The sequence below is a fragment of the Sciurus carolinensis genome, chromosome 11, assembly GCF_902686445.1.
Source record: "Sciurus carolinensis chromosome 11, mSciCar1.2, whole genome shotgun sequence".
NCBI classification, from domain to species: domain Eukaryota; kingdom Metazoa; phylum Chordata; class Mammalia; order Rodentia; family Sciuridae; genus Sciurus; species Sciurus carolinensis.
Genome location: NC_062223.1, coordinates 32,114,795 through 32,140,648, shown reverse-complemented (window position 1 = coordinate 32,140,648; position 25,854 = coordinate 32,114,795). Strand labels below are relative to the sequence as shown.

At 42.4% G+C, this 25,854-nt stretch overlaps 1 protein-coding gene and 1 pseudogene across 12 annotated transcripts in view; both read right to left on the bottom strand.

The window, feature by feature from the left end:
* Positions 1 to 6,438: 6,438 nt before the first annotated feature.
* Celf1 (CUGBP Elav-like family member 1) overlaps positions 6,439 to 25,854 on the bottom strand; it is an 80,792-nt gene continuing 61,376 nt past the window's right edge. For 4 of the 12 annotated variants that reach the window (XM_047515894.1, XM_047515893.1, XM_047515895.1 and 1 more), the window contains 10 exons: positions 23,886 to 24,020; positions 23,157 to 23,236; positions 22,534 to 22,695; positions 19,830 to 19,905; positions 17,969 to 18,097; positions 17,501 to 17,614; positions 15,984 to 16,169; positions 13,778 to 13,921; positions 12,756 to 12,923; positions 6,439 to 9,381 (listed from right to left, as the gene is read on the bottom strand). In XM_047515894.1, the coding sequence (XP_047371850.1) occupies positions 12,796 to 12,923; positions 13,778 to 13,921; positions 15,984 to 16,169; positions 17,501 to 17,614; positions 17,969 to 18,097; positions 19,830 to 19,905; positions 22,534 to 22,695; positions 23,157 to 23,236; positions 23,886 to 24,020 (1,154 nt within the window). In that variant the 3' untranslated portion in view covers positions 6,439 to 9,381; positions 12,756 to 12,795. Of the gene's footprint in view, positions 12,668 to 12,755; positions 12,924 to 13,777; positions 13,922 to 15,983; positions 16,170 to 17,500; positions 17,615 to 17,968; positions 18,098 to 19,829; positions 19,906 to 22,533; positions 22,696 to 23,156; positions 23,237 to 23,885; positions 24,021 to 25,854 lie in introns of all 12 variants that reach the window. The other 8 variants (XM_047515891.1, XM_047515889.1, XM_047515887.1 and 5 more) reach the window with 8 other exon arrangements.
* Positions 24,702 to 25,506, bottom strand: LOC124958339 (40S ribosomal protein S7-like; annotated as a pseudogene).

Genomic DNA, 25,854 nt, shown 5'->3' with positions numbered 1-25,854 from the left:
GTGTGTGCTCACTTTTATTAAGAAAAATTATGTATGTACATGTTTTTGTACACTTAGAAAAGACCCTGAAAGCATAACCATAGCCCTCACCCTGGCCCATCTGTTTTATCCATGGGCTACAAGATGGAGGACTTTGTGTGTGGCACTGGGGAATGAACTCAGGGATGCTTTACCATTGAGCCACACCCCCACCCCTTTTATTTTGTTGACAGGGCCTTGCTAAGTTGCTGAGGTTGGGCTTAAACTTGTGCCCTTCTGCCTCAGCCTCCCAAGTCACTGGGATGACAGGCATGCGCCACCAGACAGTTTATTCTTTTGTTTTCTGCAGAGCTGGAAACCCAGACCTCATACATGCTAAATAAGTACTTACCACTGAGCTACATTCCATTTAACTTGTGACACTTTTAAAATTCAAACCCTATACTGATTTTAAGTCATGGTATCACAGGCTCTGGGTACACCCCACCCTAGGGACACATAGATTAATAGCACTCCTGTGGTTGACGAGCCATAGGTAGACTCCCTTCTCTCAGGGACTTCCCTGATTACCAAGGGGCACTACCAACAGCTCAGGGCTCTGTAAAACGGGATGGGACCAGTACCAACTTCCTTGCAGGGCAGAGACCCTGGTGAGTTGCCTTGCCAACCTCAGAAGTTGTAGTCCCAGAATTCCTATAAAGCACCTTTGAGGGACTTAGCTGTCATTTGTTTCAAGGCCACAGGAGGTCTATGAATTTAGGTACTGGCTGGTAGCAAGGAATCTGTAAATGGGGTGCAAAAATGTTTTTATGTGCCAGGCGCAGAGGTACATGCCTATAATTCCAGCAGCTCAGGAGGCTGAGGCAGGAGGGTCGTGAGTTCAAAGCCAGCCTCGGTGAGGCGCTAAGCAACTCAGTGAGACTCTGTCTCTAAATAAAATACAAAATAGGGCTGGGGACGTGGTTCAGTGCACACCCCCAAAAAAGTTATTATGCAGACAGAAATTTCTAAAAGATCAAACTGCAAAAAACTCTGATATGGTAAGAAGGAAAGCCACCAGAAAGCTGTTGGACAAAGCAACTGTCATCTTCTGATGTTTGTTCATCTACTCACTCATCAATTGTTTACTGAATACTCATCTGCCAGCCTGTGAGGAATTGAAACTCCATTCTGAAGGTGGAGTTTAAGCTGGGGCAACCCAGGGCTCACCATGAGATCCCAAAGGAACATGCTCTACAGGGACTTTGAAGTCAGTGTGGCCCTGAATTAAAATCCAATTCTCCTGCTATTAGCCATGTGTCAAGAAGGAGCTGTGACTCAGGCTCTGCCTTTCTATGCTCCTAGCTGCTGAGTATCAGAGCTACATCTAAGATCAATAAATGGTGATTTTGTTTTCTTAAAAGCAAAGGCAGGCTGGGGTTGTGGCTCGGTGGTGGAGCACTTGCCTAGCATGTGTGAGGCACTGGGTTCGATTCTCAGCACCACATATAAATAGGTGAATAAAATAAAGGTCCATCAACGTCTAAAAAATATTTATTAAAAAAAAAAAAAAAAAGCAAAGGCAACTGTCTAGAACAGTCCTGATCACTGCATTGATGGAAATGTTCTGTTGGCCCTGTCCAATATGACAGTAGTGTATCAAATGCAGCTTTGAACACTTGAACAAATGTGGCTAGTGAAACTGAGCTGCTGACATTTTAGTTTTAATTAATTTGAACTTAAATAGCTACAGTGGCTAATGGGTGATCATCTGGGACAAGGTAGGTGTAGAGGGCTGCTAGATTCAGGATGAGGCAGATAACATGACACATGATTCGGAAGAGGATATGGGAGTTCAGGAAGTGGGGAAAAGGCTGCAGAAACAAATCAAGATCAGGGAGACGAGCTCAGAAGAGCTAGGAACAGCAGGGCAGGTGGTACGAGGACCACGATGTGATTGGTTTTCTGGATGGAGAAGAAAGGAGAAAATGCCGTAAGAAAGTGCCTGACACGCAGGCTAACTGAAAGACAGACAAAGGCCACGTGTCTTATGACTTTGTTTACATGAAATATCCAGAATAGATTCAGCTACATCAAGTAGATTAGTGGTTGCCAAGAGCAGGGAAAGGGGGTGACTGCTTATGAGTATGGAGTCTCTTTAGGGTGGCAAAAATGATCTAAAATTAGGCTGTGGCAGCAGCTGCACCACTCTATAAACCAATGAATGATATGCTTTATATAGGTGATCTGTTGGTGTAAATTATCTCAGTAAAGCTGGTTATTTTTTTGGGGCAAAGGGGGTTACTGAGGATTAAATCCAAGGGTTACCACTAAGCTATATCCCCTCTCTTTTAAATTTTTGAGATAGGGGCTTGCTAAATTGCCCAGGCTGGCCTCAACTTGTGATCCTCCTACCTCAACCTCCCAAGTCACTGGGATTATGGGGTGTGCACCACCACGCCTGGATTGTAAAGTTTTCTGTTTTCTAAAACTCCACATTTCAAGTGACCTCAGGTTAGTGGAACCCTCACAGACCGGAAATGGGACAGCAGGAGGTTTTAGGAGCATCAGGATGGCCCTTCCGAGTTGAATACATTCAATTTTCCATCCCAAGACTGACTCTGATCTAGAAAAACAAGAACCTTAAATTAACACCAGATGGTAGAGGCTAGAGAGGACACCTGAAAGGGAAGAAAATGCTTGAAAAAGGCAGAAGGTGCAAGACAAAGTCATCTATGACCTCTCCTCAAGGGAAATGTTACCATACATTAATGTGATGTTCCCAGAAGTAGCGCAGCCTGGTCTTTAATTCCTTTCCCATCAGGGTCATTCCTTTTCCTCATCAGAGACTGAGCTGCTCAGGTGAGCACAGTATGTGAGAGTTATAAAAGCCATGTACTGACAGAGACAGTCACTGCAGACAGGAAACAGAATGTGGCAAAAAGTAGGCGCTGAGCCATCTGTAAAAAGATAAAAGGCTTTGAAAAGGAATACAAACTGTTTAATTAAGATACAGCTTTATGATTATAAGACGCAAAAGTCTAATTTAAAAAAGGTTAAGTGGGGCATGGTGGCACACACCTGTAATCCCAGTGACTCAGGTGGCTGAGGCAGAGGATCACAAGTTCAAGACCAGCTTCAGCAACTTAGAAACCCTGTCTTAAAATAAATAAAAAGGGTTGGGGATGTGGCTCAGTGCTTAAGTGCCCCCTGGGTTCAATCCCCAGTACACCCCCCCAATCCCCCCAAAAGTTGCCAGATATGATTGTGTGCAGTGCCCAACTGTAATCTCAGCTACTCAGGGGAGACTGAGGCAGGAGAATCAAAGTTTGTTTTGGCCAGCCCAAGCAACTTAGTAAAACCGTCTCAAAAAAAAAAAAAAAAAAAAAAGATGTAGCTCAGTGGTAAAGTGTTCCTGGGTTCAATCCCCAGTTCTGCAAATAAATAAATAAAGCTAAAATTACTACTTTTAGCATACTCTTTCTTCTTTCTCTCTTTTCCACCCCCAGTACTAGGGACTGAACCCAGGAGTGCCCCTACCACTGAGCTACATCCCCAGCTTTTTTTGAGAGAAGGGTCTTGCTAAGTTATGGAGACTGGCTTTGAATGTGAGGATCTCCTACTAATCTTCCTGTCTCAGTCTCCTGAGTTGCTAGGAATACAGGTGTGCACTGTACACTACTGTACTCCAAGAATATTCTGAGTTAATTTTTTGTGGTGTTGGGGATTGAACCCCATGTTTTGTGCATGCTGGGCAACTGTTCTAACACGCTATTATCTCCAGCCCCAGATAAATTATTAAGAAAAACAATAGCCTTTAAGTCTGATGTTAACTGAAAGATGCTCAAGTAGTATTTAATATTCTATTTTCACATCAAGTTCTATCTCAGGAACACAGGAATTCCAAGACAAAGACTAAGAGAGAAGCTCTACCGCTCTCCTCTTGAGTCATAGAACATAAAATTTAGCTAGGCAGGAGAGGATTTCAGTTAAATCACTCTCTCCTATGCAGAACAATCAGGCCCAGGAGTCCATGGAGGAAGGTTCTGACCCTGTATCACCCCATTTTCTCAAAGTATAAAATACAGAATGCTGAAAAGGCATTCAATGAACATTTCATGTTAATAGTTATGGATTTTTATGTGTATTTCAAAATATAATAATTAGGACATCAAACTTGGTTTCACAAATTATTAGTGGTTAGAATGAAGTTGAAAAAAGGCGATTTAAAATTTGGGTGGCATGGAGACATAAAATATTGTAAGTGAGCTTAATGCCGCTAAATTAAAAAATAAATATTAGGTAAACAATAGCTGGGTCAATACTAGGTCTAGTGAAGAACTGAGAGTATGGAATGGGGTACCTTTGAGGAGCCCCACTCTGTACAAGTGGCAGTACCTTTGCAGGAGTGCTGAAATGACAGTGAGCTGCTCAAACACCAAAATGGCCTCTGGAAGGAGGCAAAGACAAAGAGTCACCACCTGGGGGAGTCACACCTAAATCTTGTTTGCTAGAGTGCAATCACCTATGAGGAGCAGCAGGTTAACTAAAGAATTTTGTTTAAGTCAGTTGTACCTGATAGTGGTTAAGAGAAAGGGTTCAGGAGTCAAATACCTGGTTTAATTCTGAGCACACATCACTCTGTAGCAGGTCACCTAACTTCTACCCTGCTGGCTCATTCATAAAATAGGGAGGGGAACAACAGTAGTTATCTCCCAGGAATGGCGTAAAGACTGGAAGAGCTGGCTGTAACGGCACACCCCAGTGATCCCAGCAACTGGGGAGGTTAAGGCAAGAGATCACCAGTTTGAAGTCAGCCTCAGCAATTTAGGGAGACCCTATCTCAAATATAAAAAATAAAAACAACTTGGAATGTAGCTCAGTGGTAGAGTATCCGTGGATTCAATCCATGGAAAAAAAGACTGGAACATACATGATGTCATGAGTTTCATATAGCACCTGACCATGCAAACAATAAATGGACATTAGCTAGGGTGAACACTTGCATGTTAATACAAAGCTTCCTTTGTTGTTTTTGTTTTGGGGCGGGTACCGGGGAATGAATTCAGGGGCACTCAACCACTGAGCCACACACATCCCAGTCCTGTTTGTATTTTTATTTAGAGATGGGATCTCACTGACTTGCTTTTGCTGAGGCTGGCTCTGAACTCATGATCCTCCTGCCTCAGTCTCCTGAGCTGCTGGGATTACAGGCATACACCACTGTGCCCGATAAAGTTTCAATTTTAAATGTATTTTTAATAAATATAAATGGAGACATGAGGATCTGGAATGTAAGCTCAGTGTTAGAGGGCTTGCCTAGCATTCATGAGGCCATGGGTTTGATCCCTAGCACTGCAAGAAACCCACACAAAATGAAACAAAAATGGTGATACGGATAAAACAGCAACTAAAGAGAAAATGTGGTTGATGAAATCTTTTTTTTTTTTTTGATGCAGTGCTGGGGCTCAAACCCAGGTAGGCATGCATACTAGGTAAGTATTTTCCACTGAGTTACATTCCCAGTTCAGGTAACAAGATTTTTTTAAGGTCCACAACCAAGAGATTTTTGTGGGGAACAAGTGGACAATATTCAACAGGATATGTTGGGGAGATGCTGGATTAGCTCAAACCTGAGAGGCCCCTTTAGTGTCTGATTTCTCAGAGTCCTGAATGTGCTAGTGTGCCACTAGGTGCTAGAAGTCAAGAGAACACCCCTAAACCTGAGAACCCTTACTTCACAGAACATATCACAGCTAGTACTTGATGCACCCCCACTGGGGAATGCTATCCCACAGACTCACCTCAACTGGAGGACAGTGACACTAGGGGTCAGGCCTGGCCCACCCAGAGGTCTCCACGTGATGACAGCAGTGGCAATAAAGAACTGGATAAGGAACAGAAGGCTTACACTTCAGCTAGAGGACCTGAGACTCCTGAGGCCTAATGGCTAACTGAGCCCAAGCTCAGAGGTCTAAGGTGTAGGGTCTTACTTGGAGAGTGAGTTGTAAACTGAAGGAATAAAAGGAGAGTAACCACTTTGGGCCAAAGCCTCAAAGGCCTGGAGAGGAAGCCCAGGCAGCTAGGGTCTGGGATTTGTGCTGGCCACTACCTGGGGACTCCTGGGACTCTGCAGCACCAAAGAAGTGACTTTGGCGATAGTGTGTATGGACCAGTTCTGTGGGAGGGCAGCCACTCTGAGAATGGGAGAAGCACAAAAAAATTAAGGCTACCAAAAAGTTTTAAGTTTTCATATAGGCAGGGATCTGGCAGAACACAGTAACATTAAGCAGGCAGTGTTCTTAAGAGAAATTGGGTTTTCCTTCAGGACCTTTGGTGGGTTCAGCTGCACATCATCATGTACATCAAGTTGAAACCAGACCAGGGCCCGCCCATCTGCCCTGTGTAAGGAACACCACCAACCCCAGCCCTCTAGGGATTCCCATATGTCCCCAGCAATCAAAAACTCTGAAGACAGCATCAGTTCTTCTCAAACAGTTTAATAGCAAATAAACAAAGGAAGGTACCACACTTGGCAGATACAAAATGACTTTTTGTCCGTGTGTCTGTGCAATTAAAACAGATTTAGGTTCCCCATTGGGACAAAAGGAAAAACACACAAAAAAAGGAAGGAGAGTCCTTTTAAACACATACTCCCTTGCTCCAAACTTGTAACAATTTTTTTCTTTTTTAATCCACTACACAAACTCTGTGATTAGGTAAGAAAAGCGATAAGGGCTCTTCTTGCCTTTATTTAAACCATTAAAGTAAAATCCATAATTTTCTACAGAGTACAACACAAGTTCACACAGAAAAGACATTTTCTTTTGCAAATCAAAACAGGAAAGAAAGGAAAGCTCAAACAAGGTCAAGGAAAAGCATTTCTACGGCTGAATCACGACTTTTGAGTTGATTGAATCCCGTTGTTGCTGCAGAACAGACTGTGCGTTTGGTCATAGTGGCAATTTTTTTCTCTTCACATTGTGAAATCACTTTACATTGTTTTCTAGTAGAAAAGGCAAAAAACTGTACAAAACCCCTAGTGTTAAATACAACGTTTGTACCAATAAAAAACTCACACAGGTTTGTCTCCAAAATGTAAAGTTTCTTTTTTTTTTCTTTTTAAATTATTCACAAAAAGCAGCTGGAAATCAGAAAGGCAGCTGCCGCTCCAGGGTCTCAAATCCATTAAAACCACCACAGAACAATTAAAACAATCAGAGAGAGAAAAGGAAAAGGAAACAACGTCCAACATTTGGCATTTGGTTTTATCCACAGGTTTTCCCAGAGCTCCTCTTGGAATTGAAAGCAAAATATATTGGCAAACAAGGCTTCTCAATACACAGGAAGGGGAGCCTCAGCGCCTCCTGCCAACAGAGGCGGCTCTGTGCAGTCAGACTGTGGGGTGCACAGCAGTCTCTCAGGCTGGGGCTTCTGGCCTTTTCCATCCAGTCACCCCTTCCAGGAAATTAAGCAGCCTACTATACACTGGGCCTCCTCTTGGCTGCCCTTTCCTCCTAGTAAGAGTGGCCAAGCATAATACTGGGCAACCTGCTGGGTCCCAGACCAGAAATTCTGCCAGGATCCCTTTCTCCCTCAACCCCAGTGTGAATGATGCTAAACAGTGCTTCTACCCCCCCCCCCCGCCCCCGGGGCCCCTCCTGTACCTTGCCACCCTTCCCTGGACAATTCTGCTTCCCAGCTCTTTCTCCCACCAGCCTGTAGGTCTGGGTGGGATCTGCTATGAACTCCTCCCCTGCTACCTCTTCCCTCCACAGATCCATCCCTGCCCTCTCATCTCCTCTGGCCTCTCCCCCTCCATTCACATTCTTCCTCAAGTCCTCAAGACCCTGAGGCGGATGGTGCCACAAGAGAAGAGGGAAAGTTCCCCTCAGGGAACCAAAGAACTAGCTGGCCTGGCACCCAGGGACAGTAGCTATCTGGCTCTTCACCCAATTTAAAAAACAAATCCCCACCCTCATCCCCACCCCACTAGCTAAGCAAGAACAGAGCTGTGGTGAAGAGCCAGTGTGGGGTGGTTTGTGCCCAGGGCTGTAAACAGTGTGAAGACTGTAGTATTGTGCTTGTCACCGAGGAAAAGTGCGGCAGATGTATAGCCGCTTAGTGCGCAGATGGCATCCTCCGGTGGTTAGGAGCACCCCCCTCCGCTGGGTGCTAGCCCTACTGTGCTAAGCCTTGTCCACCCACAGCCACCTTCGGATTCTAGCTCTGCTTCTTGGGCCTCTCTGGGGCCCCTTCCCACTCCTGAGCAGAGCAGCCTACCTCCTGGGAGCCCTGCTGAGACCTGGAGGCCGCGCAAGGTGACAGTCTAAGTGCACAGGCAAACACTCTAAGGGCAATAGAGGAGAAAGTTGCCACTTCAAAATAAAACAGTACAATCTTGAAAAAAATAATCAACCCCACAACAATTTAAAACAGCTTCTTTGAAACCCTTTTAAATCGGTCAGTTTTTGCACAAACTATAGAAAACAGAGAGGTGAAGGTGATATATACGAAGGTGTGAAGAAACAGCAGGACACATGCAAAACTTGTTTTTTCTGGGCATAATCTTAGTAGGAAAGGAAAAATTTCAAAACAAAAACAATACAAAAACAAAACAAAACAAAACAAAAAAAAGCATCACATTTTGCTGTGGAGACTATAGGAACAAGTATGGAGGAGAGCCCTGTGGGGCTGAGGGAAGGGGTAAGAGGGAGCCAAGGCTCCCCGCAGGGTAGCTCCAGGGAACAACCACAAAAGAAAAAGAAAAAAAGAAAAAGGGCTGGCTGGGGCCCAAACTGCAGTCAGAAAGGAAGGGGGGGGTTCAGGTGTTTTCTGCAGTTGAGAACTCAGAAAAACAAAAGAGCAACACATGCGGTCTCCTCAAGCCCCACAAACTATATCAGCAAAATGTGCTCAGGAGCCTCAAAGGTTTTAGTGACATCGTTTATTTCATTGTTTACTTCAAAGTTGTCTTTAAAACTAAGCACACAGAGAAACAAAGCCTAGAAACGGACTGGCTGTGTGTTCACAGAAATACAAACACCACGCGGTATGTGCTAGTAGGGCTGCTCTGAAGACAATTACAAAGAATTGGAATCACAAAATCAAGTGGTTATCTTATGAAGTTCTAGAAAAATAGATTTTTTTTATATTCAAATGCAAGTTTAAATATTTCCCCTTCAGCAGTCGTTCTAGCAAAACCAATTTTGGCAGCACAAAAGGGAAAAAAAAAAGGAAAGAAAAAAGAAAAAACAAGGAAAGAAACAAACATAATAAAAATACACGTCAGCATCAAAGGTCAACACAAGGTCAAAGGTGAGAGTTCAAGCATCAGAGAAGCTGAAGAGACAGGGATTTGGACGATGTACTTGACGCCACATCGACATGCTTTAGGCACAACGATGAACAAACGGCAGGAATCTAGAAAAAAAAACAAACCAGAAAGAGGGAGACCCACTGAGTTACACAGAGCAATACATCCAAACAAAGAGAGAGAGAACAGGACACTCACTGTGTGTACAGCCCTGAAATGAGGAGGCGGGACGGGGCAGGGGGGCGGGGGTGGGTAATGACAGGGAACTTTTGCACATGCTAACAATGGACACAGGGAAAAGTCAAAAAGGACATGGAGACACCAAGAAAACATCCAATTGCCAGAGACAGAAGGGAACCTAAGGCTTGGATTTCCCACGAAGCGCTCAACACATAAGGGAAGGTCTCTCGGGGAGCAGGGCCTCTCAGACTCTCTCCCACTCCCTGATCAAAACTCAGGGGGGAAGCAGAAGACACTTGCTGGGATGGGGAAGATTCTTTAGGGTCGAGGGACAGGGTTTCTGCTCAATCCTATTAAAACTGCCCTTTATTCCCAGAAATCCAAGCCCTTAGCTTCCACACAGGCCCTGGCCACTCATATGGAACCCAGGAGAGACAGTGGTCTGGCTGCATTCAAGGCAAATCAATTTCATGATGTAACCCAGTATGAAACAAAACTACAGCAGAACAAAAAACAAAACAAAACAAAAAAAAACCACATTGTAAGTGAAACCTCCACACAACAGAAAAGGATTGCTTAAGACTTGACTGCGAGTCTCCACTCTCCGAGCTGAGCTGAGCCCTTTCACACCATGAGACTTGTAGGGGAGCAGCTTCTTCACAAAACCATCTTTGGCCTGGGGAAAGAACTGTACTCAAGGGCAGTGCTGCTGCGGTGCAAACGCACTGGGCAGAGGGAGGAGAGAACAGAAGTGCATGATCTCACCAGCTGGCTGCCTTAGCAGCCCAGGACCCCGCTGGGGCATGTGCTCCTCTTACAAAAAGAGAACCAAAACCAGGTATGAAGCCTGAGGGTCTGTATCAAAGGCAATGGATTGCACCTTTACCTCTTATGTCATTAGCAAAGTGGTTTCATAAAGTCCCAGAGCCCAGGACAAATCTATGGACAAGTGATGAAATGGGGGAGGGGCAGGGATAAGGAAGAAGGGAGATGGGGGAAGGGAGTGGAGTTCTAGCCAAGGAGGAAGACAGAACAGAAGGTTAGGGAGCACAGCACCGGCAGCACCCTGTGGAGCACAGCTCTCTCCTCTGCCAATTCACAGCATTAACACCTTCCCCTCGGGCAGGTTAGCTGGGCTGCAATCGGCCACAAAAAGTCAGTAGTTTCAATCATACACAGCACCCTGTGTGTACAACAATCACATTCTGGATTCTACAAAATCCTGGCCTTTTCCAGAGATATAATTTAGGTAATAAATATTCTCCACCCCGGAGCTGTATAAAACTTCTATAAAAATAGAAACGACATTCTTGGTTCCAGCCGGTTGGGATTCAGAACAGCGCCTCCCCAACCTAGCATTTTTTTCTTTTTTTTTTTTTCTTTTTTCTTTTTTCTTTTTATTTTTTTGCATTTATTTAAAAAATCCCATCATGACCCTGGAAGCCTTTAGAACAGTTTTATCCTTTGAAACACAGGACACATTTCTCCCAGTGCGCAGAATTCAAGTTTACGTGGTTCAGCTTAAGAAGTGTATGTTTCACTTTTCTTAAGAGGACAATAGACCCAAGTTATCACTATGAGAAGGGAACAGCTGTCCCAGCTTCAATGGGATAATCCAACACCACGAACTAACTGTACAACAGCAAGACAGTCAATCTGTTACCCACAGGGACAGCATGACAATGAGAGAGCCCCCATTCAACTTAATACCAAACCAACCCCTTTACTCTGATCTCTGCTTCTAGGGGTCAGGACTCATTTGTGAGGTGTAAGCTTCCAGGGACCCAGGGACCCAGTCCCTGGCTGTGGCTAATAGTCATATCCTAATGGGGCTACCTCTGCCCAGGTGCACATTCCCAACAGCATGTCCTTCCTGGCTTTCCACCCCCACAGCACTTCTTAGAGCAGAGGCAGAGCCCAGAGGCTGTGTGGGTCACAGGCAAGAGCTGGAGTGAGACCTGTGGGAGGCAGCAGGGAGCTAACTGTAAGCACGAGGACAAAATGAACACAGTAATACTGAGGTAAATGAACACTAAATCCATATGGAGGCTGTAAACATCCTGTTGTCTCCTCTGTCCCCAAGGGCAGAAGACAGGGCTGGAGTGGTTAGAAGAGGGGCCTGCCAGACCTCTGTGGGAATACCACCTCTGGGACACCTCGCTCAAGGAGGCAAGCACGGACCTCTTCAGGTTCTTAAGTATTAAGTCTGGCCACTGGCAAATGTGGCATCCTGATTTGAAGGAACCTTCTGATTCAGGTATATTAAGAAGCAGGGTTCTCCTCTCACAACTAGATGGCTTTTGATCACTCTGCCCAGGGGAGGTGCTCCCTTCAGCAAGATGCTGCAAGACCTTTCTGGATTTGCCCTCATGAGAAAACTGTGGCTTGGCATGGGGGTGATGTTCCTTGCTGTGGTGAATTCTAAGGAAGGAAAACAGGCAACATCTTCCACAGAGGCCTTCTTTTAAGAGAGCTATTGGAAATGGGTCATGATCTCATTTGATGTTGGAATAAAAGAAAAATGACCTCTTTGGCTGCTTATCCCAAACAGCCACCAGCTAGGCAGGGCAATCCAATAGCATTGGTGGTTGAGGAAGTCCAGCAATGGGTGATGTCTCCCTGCTTTTTGCATATGTCAGGCTAATTAAGAGGTGCTTTATTTCCAGAGAACTGGTGACCCCTTTTAGAAAAAAAGAGGCAGAAATCCAGGACAAGAATCTGAAAAATAGGTGGCAAAAACTCCATATATCTACAGAAGGCAGCATTGGAGGAGTTTCTGACTTCAGCTGCCTGAGCATTAGGTGTCAAATCACTCCTCTCCTCCAGAGCCAACCCACCACTCCACCCCTGCAACTCTTGGATGTCAGTTTTCATTTCACTCACCCTTGCACTTGGGGAGATTCTGAGGGTCAACTTTTTGTTTTACTTAGTCCTCTCTTGGGGTGGTTTGGGGAAAATTCTGATCATCATTTTTTAAAAACATTTCCCCATTCCCTTTCCCCGAGGCTGGTTTGGTGTTGGTCCTTCTCAACACACACTGGTTACAAACACGGCAAACTTTAAATAAAGGAGGGGGGAAAAAAAAAAAGAAACTCAGGATATGGCACCTAAACTCCAAAGTAAAACACTGGAAACCAAAGCACAAACTTTGTCCTCTGTACGAAGCGAAACTCCCACAGAAGGCAGTAGCCGAGTCTTCAGGGCAAGCTGTGCCTGCGAGAGTGGCAGGGATCAGGGTCCAGGGCTGTCAACACACAGCCTTAGGGCTTCGAATCATTAAGGGTGCTCCTCCCCCACTTACCAGAAGACCCTCTCACTCCAGTCTCAAGAGGGGAGCACGCTCAGTAGGGCTTGCTGTCATTCTTCGAACGTTTGAGCTGCACTTTAAGCCTCTTCATGCCAATTTGAAAGCCGTTCATGGACTGGATGGCAGCTTGAGCAGAAACAGGATTGTCGTAACTTACAAAACCTGTGTGTCCAAGCAGAAATCTAGGTGAGAGACATAATGAGGCAAGAAGACTCAGTCTTCCTTTATGCAAGAGACACAGTCTCAAGTCCCAATTTTTCTCAGCAGGGACATACACTCTGGAAACAATATCACATGAAATAAATTAGGATTTATTTATTCATTCATTCACTCATTCATTTATTTGGGTGATACAGGGGATTGAACTTAGAGGTGCTTAACCATTGAGCCACATTCCCAACCCTTTTTAATATTTTATTTTGAGACAGGGTCTCACTAAGTTGCTATGGATGGTTTTGAACTCACAATCCTCTTGCCTTGGCCTCCCAGGCTGCTGGGATTACAGGTGTGCACCACCAAACCTGGCTCTTTTATTTTAAAATTTTTTTGGTACTGAAGTTTGAACCCAGGGACACTTTGCCACTGAGTTACACCCCCAGTCCTTTATATTTTTAAAGACAGGGTTTCTTGCTAAGTTGCTGAGGCTGGCCTTGAACTTAAGATCCTCCTGGACTCCACCTCCTAAGTCCCTGGGATGACAAGGGAACACCACCACATCAGGCCCATAAATTAAGATTCTTAATAATAATACCATCTGATATTTATAAAGTATTTTAAGATCTTCTGCAAGCCATTTTCATAAAATTATTTTTCCCTCTGGAGCAGTACTGTGGACAGAAATCATTACCTCCTCTACAGATATGAGAAAACTGAAGCTCAAAAAGTGGTCAGGTGATCTGCTCAAGGGTAACTTAAACAACAGCCCGAACTCAAATCCAGCATTTCCTATTATCAGCCCCCCTTTCTTAAGTGAAAAACTTAATCCCACTCTAACACCAGAAGGGAAGTCAACATACCAAAACATTTGCTCAGGTTTGTCTGCTTATCTATAAAAACCTTGGCAGACACGACATTCCCAAAGGGCATAAACATCTGCAGCAGATCCTGATCTCCAAACTCCTGGGGCAGGTGGTAAATGAACAGATTGGCTCCTTCTGGACCTTCAAAATACCCAATGATTAGAAAAGTGTCAGTGTCAAGCATGCTCATCACCTTCTTTCATTCCTTTAACCTATGTAAAATGATCACGATCCCCCAAAAAACAAGACTCTTTGGGGGAGCTAAACAAATTCTTCAAACACAAGGCAGGGAAGCAAAGGGCAATCCCTGGATTAGGTTTCTTTCCCCATGGTTAGCCAGCCCCTTCTCATGGAGAGAACTTTGTGAAGCAGTAAGCAGAGACTAAAGGCCACAGAGGGACAAGATAAGGAGGCAGTAAAAGTTAAACTGTGCCTAGACTATAGGGATAGCAAGTAGACTAATAGTTGTTAGGAGGAGTGGGAAAAGCAAATGACTACAAAAGTGTGTGAAGGATGATGGACTGGTCTACTTTTGTGGTGGTGGTGGTTGTATGTCTATATGTATTTGTCAAAGCTCACAGATCTATATAGCAAAGTGAGTAAATTTAGCCATATGTAAAAATATTTTTTTTTTGTAGTAGGAACTGAATCCAGAGGTGCTTTACCACTGAGCTATAGTCTCAGTCCATTCTATTTTTTGAGACAGGGTCTTTTTAAGTTGCCAAGATTGGCCTTGAACTTGTGATCCTTCTACTTCAGCTTTCTGTGTAGCTAGGATTACAAGAGGGCATACCACTGTACCCAGCAGTAAATAGAATTTTTAAAAAATGTGCCTGATTAACAGAGTTCAAAAACAGAACATGCTTTAAAAAAAAAAAAAAAAAAAAAAAATTATTTTTTAGTTGTAGACAGACACAATAATACCTTTATTTTATTTATTTATTTTTACGTGCTGCTGAGGATTGAACCCATTGTCTCACACGTGCCAGGCAAGTGCTCTACCACCGAGTCACAATCCCAGCACTCAGAACATGATTTCTTCATCCAACCACTTACACTCAGCGACTTTCTAACCAAACAGTTTTTATCAAAATTACAGTCCAGTCATTCTCCAACCATCCTGCCCTCCTCACTGTTGCCATACACAATGGTAAAATGTGACTGCCTCAGGGCCTTTGCACTTGCAGTTCCCCCTCACCCCATTATTCTTCCTCTAGATACTCACTTGGCTTGCCCTTTTTTAAAAAAACTTCTTTCAGATCTCTACTCAAATGTCAATTTAGAGACTTTCTCTATTTGGCATAAAATGCAGTGCCTCTGGCACTCTCTATCCCTTTTTCTACTGGTCACTCTTCACAGCACTATCTGAAACATATCATGCTTTCAACTTGTTTATTGTCTACCTCTGTAGTTTTCACTAACATACAGGTTCCAGTTCTAGAGAGAACCAGTATTTCCCCACTGCACTATCTCTAGGGCAGAGAGGTGTTTAATTCAGAGCAGGTGAGGAGGGATTAGAGCAGAACTCCTTGGGGCTACAGCAAAAGAGGATACTTTATCTTTCCTACTTTAGTGCTTAAAACCTGACAGCTTGTGATTATAAAAACCCTGTCAAAACCAGGTACAAAAGAGACAGAACTCTCTAGTTCTACACATCACCATCAGGCCTGTCTGGAAGCCTTCTAAATTAAATTTCATTTAAAACAAATTTAATTCCACTTATGTCAAAGGACATACTTCCCACTTTATCATCCCATTGGTTTGAACTTCTTTTGTCCTATTCACCTGTTTCTCCTCAATTAGAACAAGCATTAATAAGAAAGTGAGGAAAATACCAAATGATATCCCTAAAAAGGACACTGAGACAGAAGATACTTTTAACAGAGGTATAACTCAGAGATGATGTCCTACCTAAAACAGATTCTTGTCAAATGATTTCAGAAGCAATAAGGCCAGTATCTGTTTCTTTAATTAAAAACTATAGCTCCCATCCCAGGAGGGTGTACAGAGGATCTAAGTTACAACCAGAAAACATTCCAAAAACACATCACTCTTTGCAGTGTTTTTCAGTTTTACTCTTGCCTTTGGACAGGAAAGTGTTCTGACTACCTAAAAGGTCCTTGTAACCTCTGCCCTGCCTTTCAGTACTGGTCCAGAAGGAGTGACATGCCCACCCCTATTCCCAATTTCCCTTGGCACTCACCTTCCTTCTGGCTTCCAGCAGCACCAATACTCTGCTGTGTCAAGAGATTCTGGTTGTACAGAGTGGGAAGCGCTGCAGCAGCATATTGTTGGATACCCGAGTAGGCCTGGGTGAGGGCCTCCATGGTGCTCCCAGTGCCATTGGAAAGGCCACTGCTGCCCAGGCCACCATTTAAAGCAGCCATCCCTTGGTTGAAGAAAAGCAGGATTAATATACAAGAAAGACTCAACTGATGCCAGAGACAGGTATACTTAAGACACCTAGAATAGGGAAAACCTCAAAGTTTGCCCTCTCCTCTCCCTTTTAGCTTCTTCCTGAGGTTCAACTGATTGGTCTGATTTCAGGACACCTGCCAGGCCTTGCTGCTAATGTGAACATTAAAAAAATACCATGCCTAGGTGTGGTTCTCTCCATTACTTTCTCCAACCTGTGGAAGAACTGATGCCACCTACACATGCCAGGCTCCATTTTCTCTTTGGCTATTTTGCCACTTTCTAATATAGAACTGGAATTTAGTAAAATAAGAAATCCCAGGACTAGGAACTAAAAGGATTACATATGATCTATAATAAGATGTGGGTAAACACTATCATTAAAACCGTAGTTAACATTGTTTACTGAGTATATTCTATGTTGCCAGGCACTGTACTAAGCAATGTGCTCATCATCACTTTATTAACCTTGGGGGGGTGGGGGGGTGGCGGGATTGAAACCAGGACCTCACTCATGCTAGGCAAGTGCTTTACCACTGAACTACATCCCGAGGCATTTATATTTTATTTTGAGACAGGTTTATGTTGAACAGGCTGGCTTGGACTTTATATCCTCCTGCCTCACTCTCTTAAGTAGCTGGGATTACAGGTGTATGCCACAATGCCTGTCTTCACTTAACTACTACTAATACTTTTTATTTTTGGTGCTGGGGATTGAACCCAGGGTCTTGTGCATGTGAGGCAGGCACTTTACCAACTGAGCTATATCCCCAGCCCCCTAATACTTTTTTTAAGTCATAGATGAACACAATACCTGTATTTAAAAAAAAAAAAAAAATTTTTCAGTTGTGATCAACCTTTATTTGTTTGTATACAATACTGAGAATCGAACTCAGTGCCTCACACGTGCCAGGCAAGCACTCTACCACTGAGTCACAACCCCAGCCCTCCTTTATTTTTATTTATTCATTCTTGTGTGGTGCTGAGGATTGAACCCAGGGCCTCACACGTGCTAAGTGAGCACTCTACCACTGAGTCAAAACCCCCCACTTAACTTCTTAATAACCCTTCAAAATATTTTATTGCTCCTATTTCAAAGAAGAGAAAGTAACAGTAAAAAGGTGGTCCAAGGCTACAGTTAGCTAAGGGACGAGGTGGGATTTTACTCAGGTCTGATTCAAAATCCCATAGTTATTTCCAACTTTTCTAGGCCACTCTAACACTAGTGGTGCCCCCTACCATCGCTTCTTAAGATGTGCTACTACACAAGGAATGGCCCAATGACAACCAGAGGCTGCCCCTTACCTGCCAGAGAGCCAACATTGAGGCCAGCTGTTGCTCCAGCTAATGTTTGCAGGGCTCCAAGTGAGGCTATTGGGTTGACAGAGTTACTGCTGCTGGAGCTAGGTGAGGACCCTGCTATTAAAAATTCAGAAGTTAAGCTCAAGCCATTACTTGCCTTCTCTTGTCAATAGTATCACAAAAGTGATATTATACAACTCTTCTATTTGCAAAGAAGTTTCAGTTACTAATACTGATAACTGTCCTTCTAAGGACAGAGACAGATGATAGTTATAGCAAATTAAAAAAAATAAGATTTTTTCTTAAGTCAGAAAATGACATTTGAAAATTTGTTGTTCATAATCCAACTCCTCTGCATATAATTGTTAACTCTTTTCCAGAATGATACAGCTTTCTCTTTGGACTCTGCTTTCAAAACAGAAGATCTGTCCAAGGCACACAATGGCATAATAGTTCCTATAACATGCTTACCTGAACTGGTGAGTACGCTGAGGGGACTGCTGGATGTAGTGAGAGCATTGGTACCACTTGGTGTGTTCTGAGCTGCGCTAGCTGCAGCAGCTAGTGCAGCCAAATTCTGTAACTGCATTGCATTTAACCCTGCAACATCCAAAGCAAGAGATCAGCCAGCAGATAAGAGTGCTTGATGTCCACTCCAGCAAGACAGTAGAAGGCTGGTCCTAGACAAAGAACTGCTCAAGATAAGCCTTACTAGCAAAATTACAGGGCTCAAAAAAAAAAAAAAAAAAAAAAAAAAAAAAAAAAATCAGATATCACATTTTTGCAAGATTGCAGGATGGTTAGGTACTAGGGACTGAACCCAGAAGCAGTTTACCACCAAGCTACATCCCCATCTTTTTTGTTTTGAGACAGGTCTCGCCTTGACCTTGCCTCAGCCTCCAGAGTAGCTGGGATTACAGGCATGTGTCACTGTGCCCGGCCAGATATCACTCATTAAGAAAACTTAAATTGCTTTGGATATATATCAGTAGTAGACTGTATATTTAGGATGTGTTCAACCCACAGTACATGTAACCCCCACCTCCAAAAAAGAAAGAAATGTGAAATCATTTATTCAGAGAAAAATTAGTTAATTCATTGGCATAGCACCCCATATGAGCATTAATAAAGGGGTGGACGATCAGGAGACTGAAAGAAGAATATGTATGTAGCCTAGTGTGAGGCCAGGAGCCCAAGGAAACAACAATGCCAAAACCTATGGTACAGAATGGAACTGCATCTAAGATCCTCAAACTTTATAGGGGTCTTGCTTTGTGCAATGCAGGGGACCAAGGAACAAGTGGAAAACACAACACAGACCCAAAAAGCCCAGAAGGAATGACAGAAGAGAACATGTATGAATACATCAAGAGAAGAAAGAATAAAGAAAACACTGCCATTCCCATAGCAGATTAATCATTATCAGAAGATGGAAAGCCCTAGATAATGAAGTTAAGAGGAGAAACCTGAACTGTGGTGTGGATGTTGTAAACCATTTACTATATGATGGAAAGGTAGATTGGTGGTAGAGGTGGAAAAAGTGAGAATAAAAATACAATATAATCCACCAACATTCCAAAACACAGCATTCCCTAGGACAATGTGAACCACTATCAAAAATTTTCATGCAAAAATGCAGTTCACTGACAACTACTGCTTTCTCAAATGTACTTGCTCAGTCTTATCTTGTCAGAAGGTTGTATAGCACAGGCAGCTTTGGAAGTGCCCCACTCCCTACCCCCACTGATCTTTCTCAAGGCCCAGGCTCAGATGTGTCTGAAGAGCCCCATTTTGTTCTAAGCCCAGGCAGGTATTTTTCATTTACGTTTTCCATGTATCTCAACAGAAACAACAGGAATTCCCCTACAACTAACATGTATAGGACCACACAGGTCAACTAACTGCCTCAGTTCTAGCAGCTTCAGATTAAGTCATGTGCATGGACGCCATCCTTGACTTTTCCTCAGTCACTGAAAATCACTTTATTGTAGAAATCAAGAGATCCTGCAATTTTCTCTTCATCAGAAGGGCCTCAGATAGTCCCTAGGTGCTAACAGAAGCAATTTTCCATCTTCTTCCCCACCAGTAACTTAAAGTGATGGGAGGCAGCAGACAACATCAGAGCAATGTGGTACTGACTGACAATACAGGCACCTTACAGAGACAAGGCAGTGGAGTTATGGAATGTTCATCTTAGGCTGGTTTTATGTGATGAGTGAACTTTTTTTTTTTTTTCTTTTTTTGCACCAATGGTGTAAAACTCTCAAGACTGTTGGCAGCTGGGTCTGTTGGCCTGGGTGCTGCTGCTCCTCTACAGCAGTGAAACACTTACCTCCCATTGGGTGGAGGCTGCTCAGGGTGTTGAGGTTCCCAGAGGAGGCAGTCTGCTGAAGGAGCTGCAAATAAAGCTAGACATTACACCAAAAAACAGAACAAGAGTGAGAGTGAGGGCTGGTTCTGCATCTGGGATAACTCTACAGCACAGCAAAGCGAGAGTGCAGAGGCCCCCAGAGAGAAGAAAGTTGAAGATCCCAAGCCAACACAACAGAAACATGAGACTTATGGCAGCACAGGACAATACAACACAGCTAAAGCCCTGGCACAGAAGATAATATGTTCATGTGACACTGAGTCAAACTCAAGTTCCTGGGCAAGAGAATGAAGCACAGCAAAGGCAAGAAGTAGTGCAGGGAAATAAGCTAAAATCAAGCAGCTGCAAAGTCTACAGCAATTAGTGCCTGTACAAATGAATGACATTTCCAGTTTCTCTCCTAAGCTCTCCTTAGTGAGGCCAACATGTCTTTCTGAACACTGTTTCCAGCTGGATACTCAATTTCTATTCCGCACAACTATTTAAAATACCATTATCTACCATGACATAGGTATTTCTTGGAGTCATCTTTTACAAGTCACAATGGACGAATAACTAATCAGTCGCTCCCAAGCTATCTATCTATCCATCCCCATTTATTTCCTTCCTTCAAATTAATCTTTACTATTCCAGATGACCAAATGATTGATGGATCATTCCATAACAAGTTCAGTGTATGTTCATTCAGTGATCATCAAAACAAATGTGAGTTTATGGAACTCTATGGCCTTAACCCTGTATACTCTGTATCTTAATGAATCACAACCTTCCTCTAATATCAACCTGCTGGAAATTTCTGCTCCATTCAAATCCAACTGTTATTCCTGATGGAAAACAGTATTCTTGTAGTAGATCCTTTATTCAACCTGTTTGCCATTCCTACAAACATATGACCTAGTTCCTCTTGTCATTATAAATTCCTCTTGGGCAGAGTTCATGGATGGGTTTCAGGGGGTTGACAAACCTCCAGAAAAAGAATTGGGAGAATTAAAAAAAAAAAAAAAAAAAAAAAGACATGAGTTTTACTACTACTTGAAGAAGTCCATAATGCAAATCCACAAAGAACTAGAATGTTCTAGTCCATTACAGCTCCACTGGTTCAAGTCCACATATTCCAGGAAAAACAAAAACAAAACAAAACAAAACAAAAAAAAAAAAAACCTCATAATTAATGATGATGTACTATCACTTACACAGTCCATTAGCACCCACATGTCTTCATTTTTCTCTTCTTAAATACCTTGGTCAATGTGTACAGTTCCAACTGGTGGACTGTTCTACTGTACTTGGCACCTCCATTTCCTCCCTAAATGAGAAGAGCTCTTAAGGTGGGATCATGTCTAACTGAAACAAAGAGACCACAGCTCTCAGCATATACTATTATGCACTTGCTGGATATGGCAATGACAGCAAAAGGGGGGGCTCTTCCCTAAAAAGTGGGTCAAAAACTCTAAGAAGTAAATGCATTATCATGGTTATTTTTAAAGCATTATCATTCTGGCAGAAAATGAAAATCTCTTTGAATCATCTGAACTAATAAGCAATGTTTTAACACTAAGAAACAATTTAATGTACTGAAATATAACACACACACACCTCTCTCTCTCTCTCTCTATATATATATATATATATATATATATAGAGAGAGAGAGAGAGAGAGAGTTTTAACTTCAGAGAAATACTAGCTAGGATAAACTAGAATTTCTGCTAAGATTTTAGAAATATGAAAACCTGGGGTATCAAATTAATCAAAACTCAGTTCTGAGGGAGAGAAATGTCTGCCTTTCTTCTGTTTCTATACAGAATAATATCTGAAAGGGGGCTGGGAATATAGCTCAGAAGTGGTGCTCTTGCCTAGATGCGAGGTTCCCGGTTCAATCCCCACACTGCAAAAATAGGAGGAGGAATAAATGACTACACTAGTTATTCATTCCTATGCAGATATTTCTAGACTATCCATATGAACATAGGGGTTTTATCATTTATAACTTCAGAGATTACCTTTGGTTACAGTTTTAAGGGTCTTATTTTCAGGGTTAAAGCAGTAGTAATCCCCTATAACATATATTGTAGACCTACTCTAAATAACCAATTGAAGCTGGACACTCTTAGATTATATGATTCAAACTCGACATTAAATAAAAGATCTATTTACAATATGGTGAACATAAGTATGCACCTATAATTTTCACTTCACCATATCTGTTAACCTTCTTATCTTTCAGTTTACTGAAGGAAACATTTATCATGCTTTCTCCCAAGATTCAATAAGGATTTTAAGGATGCCCTCTACATCTGGTAGAGATATGTGAAATGGTGCTTGGTAGTTAAGATTCCCTTAGGAAGTTTTCTCTTGGAGACAGGGAAACATGAGACATTCCTAAATCCTTAAATCAGATAATTAGGATTTCACTTTGTTGGAAAAGCCTCAAGAAATAAGCAAAGACACAAGACCAGACGGAGACCAAGAAAGGGAGACAGACTAACCTGATTAAGGAAAAAAAAAAAAAAAAAAAAAAAAAGAAATCACATTGCCTAAATTTTTACTCAAAATCTCTATATACCACAAGTTGTAAATGCTACTGTGTATGTTAGCTAGGGATAGCAGAAGAAGAAACAGCTGGGAGCTTGCACAGTCTGCAGAAAGCAAACCACAAAGACTCACTGCTAAATACTGGGGTCCAAGAGTATTTAAACCAGCAAGGTTTCCCCACACAGATGCTGCGCTGATTTGCTGCATCTGTTGCTGGAGCTGCTGGGCCATTCTCTTCTGTTCTTTGTCCTTCTGCGTATCAGCAAATTTTACCACCATGGGGGATGAGCAACCCTATGAAAACACCAAAACAAAAGGGTCAAATTCCTCCTTCCTCCTTCTGAGTGAAAGGAAAAAAATCCTCCTTTTTGAAGATATGCAGGCTGCATTCTAATTTCACTTGACTCTTGTGATAGACACTGGCAGCAAAGACAATTTAAAAGAGCAACTGTTTCCAATATGTTGATTTTATTACTTGTTTGTTTAAAGATGAGAGCTTACTATGATGCCTAGGCTGGTCTCAAACTCCTAAGTTCAAGCCATCCTTCTGCCTCAGTCTCTTAACTATAGGTACATAATCACCACACCCTCTTCAACATGTTAATTTTATTTATTTTCCCTACCTGTTAATTGTAAAGAAGCCATTTGTTTAGATTTTAGGGCATTTTTATGCTGTACATGTGACTAAACTTTGTTGGAACTGTCCCAGCGTCCACAGGCTAACAATTCCCCCTTTTCCCCTACCTATTCCCTACCTCCATGGTCTGTGCTTGATGCATTGCCTTGATAGCCGTCTGTGCCATGGCTCTTGTTGTAAAAGTTACAAATGCACAACCTGGTAAGAGAAGAGTCAGTAACTCATTCATTCATTCATTCATTTACACATTTATCTGACACACTGGCTGAGCCCCTATTATGGTGCCAACAATCATGATAGTGATATAAATGTGGTCCCCGTCTTCAGAGGTTCATGAGCTGGTAGAAGAGACAGATATGCCACACTAGGGCAGTAACTGGTAAAATGAAAAACCAGGGAACCATAGATAGAAAAGAATGTGCTTAAGGGAAAAAGAAGGAATCACATCTCCCAGTTTCCTACAGAAAGAAAAGAAAAGGGAGAAGAAAATGTTTTCATTTTGGCATCAAGATCTTCAAGCACCAAAAGAGAAAACTTCAATACATAACACTGAAGTGCAGGATGTGACTCTTTAGGGGGGCTAGGAGAACAAAAGGGGATCAATTCATGGGAGGAGACTGAGAGGACCTAGTGTATAGACAAAACAGCAAGCCCAACCTCTTCATGGTGACAGAGCTATCTGATTTCAAATGGGCCAATTAAAAAGAGACTCCAGGAGCTGAAGATATAGCTCGGTAGTGTGCTTGCCTCAGAAGCACAAGATCCTGGGTTCAATCACCAGCACCACAAAAAGAAAAGAAGACTCCAAATTTAAGAGAAGTATCTTTAATAGTTAAAACTATACCACCTCGGCTCAGGCCATCAGGTCCCCGCAATATCCGGCACTCTTCAATCTGTCCAAATGAAGAGAACATGACTCGGATGTCATTTTCAGTGCACTTCTTGGAAATCATACCAATAAACAGCTTCCTGTCTTCCACTGCTAAGAGAGTAAAACACAAAAGGCTTGAATACTATTACTAAAAGGCAGTATAGCACAGACTCAGAAGTAAGATCACTTGGGTTTGAATCCTGGCTTTGTGCCTCATACCACATTTCAGATTCCAAGACAAAATTTCCTCCCCCATAGTTTCACATTTCTTCTAACTAGAGGTATCTTAAAAATTATGTGAAACTGGAAGTATTGAGAAGAAATATAACAGTTTTATGCTCTTGTTAAAGTTATTTAACCAATTTGTGTCAGTTTCCTTATCTGATTAATAAAGATAACTACTTAAGTATGTTTGTTCTGTCTAGCAATACTACAAATACTACAAAAAAAGAACATCACAACACTGATGTGACCAGAGGAATAAAATCGACTTTTCAGTGAGCAGACTGTCTACTTATCTTTTTTGACTTATTTTTCCTTTCTTTTTTACTTTAGCACTTTAGTTTCTAACTCAAAAATTTTGGAAATTCAAAATTAACATCCCTGCCTATGAGCAAGGATAAAAAGTTTCAACCTATAAGCTCATGCTAATAACCCCAGAAACTCAGGAGGCTGAGGAAGAAGAATCGCCAGTTTGAACCCAGCTGGGCAACATGGCGAGGCACTATCTAAAATAAAACTTTTTTTTATAAAGGACTGGGGAGGCAGTTCAATGGTAAAGTGCCACTGGATTCAATCCCAGGTACTTAAGTAAATTTCGACCTCGTGTTCTGCATTGTAATACTGTGCTTTGTCCAAAAGAAACTTTATGAGTCAGCTGCCATTAAGTTTCATACAGATTCTCTTGCTTACAACCTCACCTGGGAAGTCCATGTCCTCAAGGATTACACCACCCATGACTCTTCTGCTTATTTTCATTCAGCTACTCCAAGCTGGGTAAGGTCAAATTCTCCTCTGAGCAATAAAGATCAAGGGTTTCCCACTAAACTTTTTCTCAAATTCATGTACTACTTGGATGTTCTTTAGCCAGGGGCACTCTACCATGGAGCAAACTCTCTAGCCTTTTTTATTTTGAGACAGATTTTGTGAAGGTGCTGTGGTTGGCCTCCAACTTGTGATCTTCCTGCCTCAGTTACCTAAATCTCTGGGATTAATGGGTGTGTGCCTCTGTACCCGACCCGGACTTGGATTTTCTGGAAAGATTTCAAGTGAGAAACTGGGACAGAGGTTATTACAGCTTTTCAACCACCACTAACTTCAATTTCTTTTCTTTTCCTTTTTGTTGTAGATAAACACAATACCTTTATTTTATTTATTTTTATATGGTGCTAAGGATTGAACCCAGTGCCTAACATGTGCTAGGCAAGTGCTTTACTACTGAGCCTATCATCTTCAATTTCTATGGCTTCTGTGACATTCAGTTCCTACATCTGAGTGTTGAGGTCTGAGTGCATCTCCAGACGCGCCTGAGACATGCCAGAGTACTGGAATTTGTCTGGCTTCTTCCCAGGGGAATTTTGATGAGTGAGCTGAACATGGCCTTATCCGTGTTGAGTGCCAGTTCAGGAAGCGCTTACATTCTATAGAATTAAAGTTCTCCTTCCCAACTTGTTTATCTTCCCCATTCCTGACCTTAAGAAATTATCATTTATCAGGCTGGAGATACAGCTCAGTTGGTAGAGTGCTTGCCTTGCAAGCACAAGGCCCTGGGTTCAATACCCAGTACCACAAAAAAAGAAAGAAAGAAAGAAAGAAAGAAAGAAAGAAATTACATTTATCAAGGACATTCCAGTTCATTCTAATATGTTTTAGTAAAGTTTCCCAGTCAACTCTATTTTCTCATTTATTTATCATATTTATTTTTCAGGGAAAAAAAAACCAAATT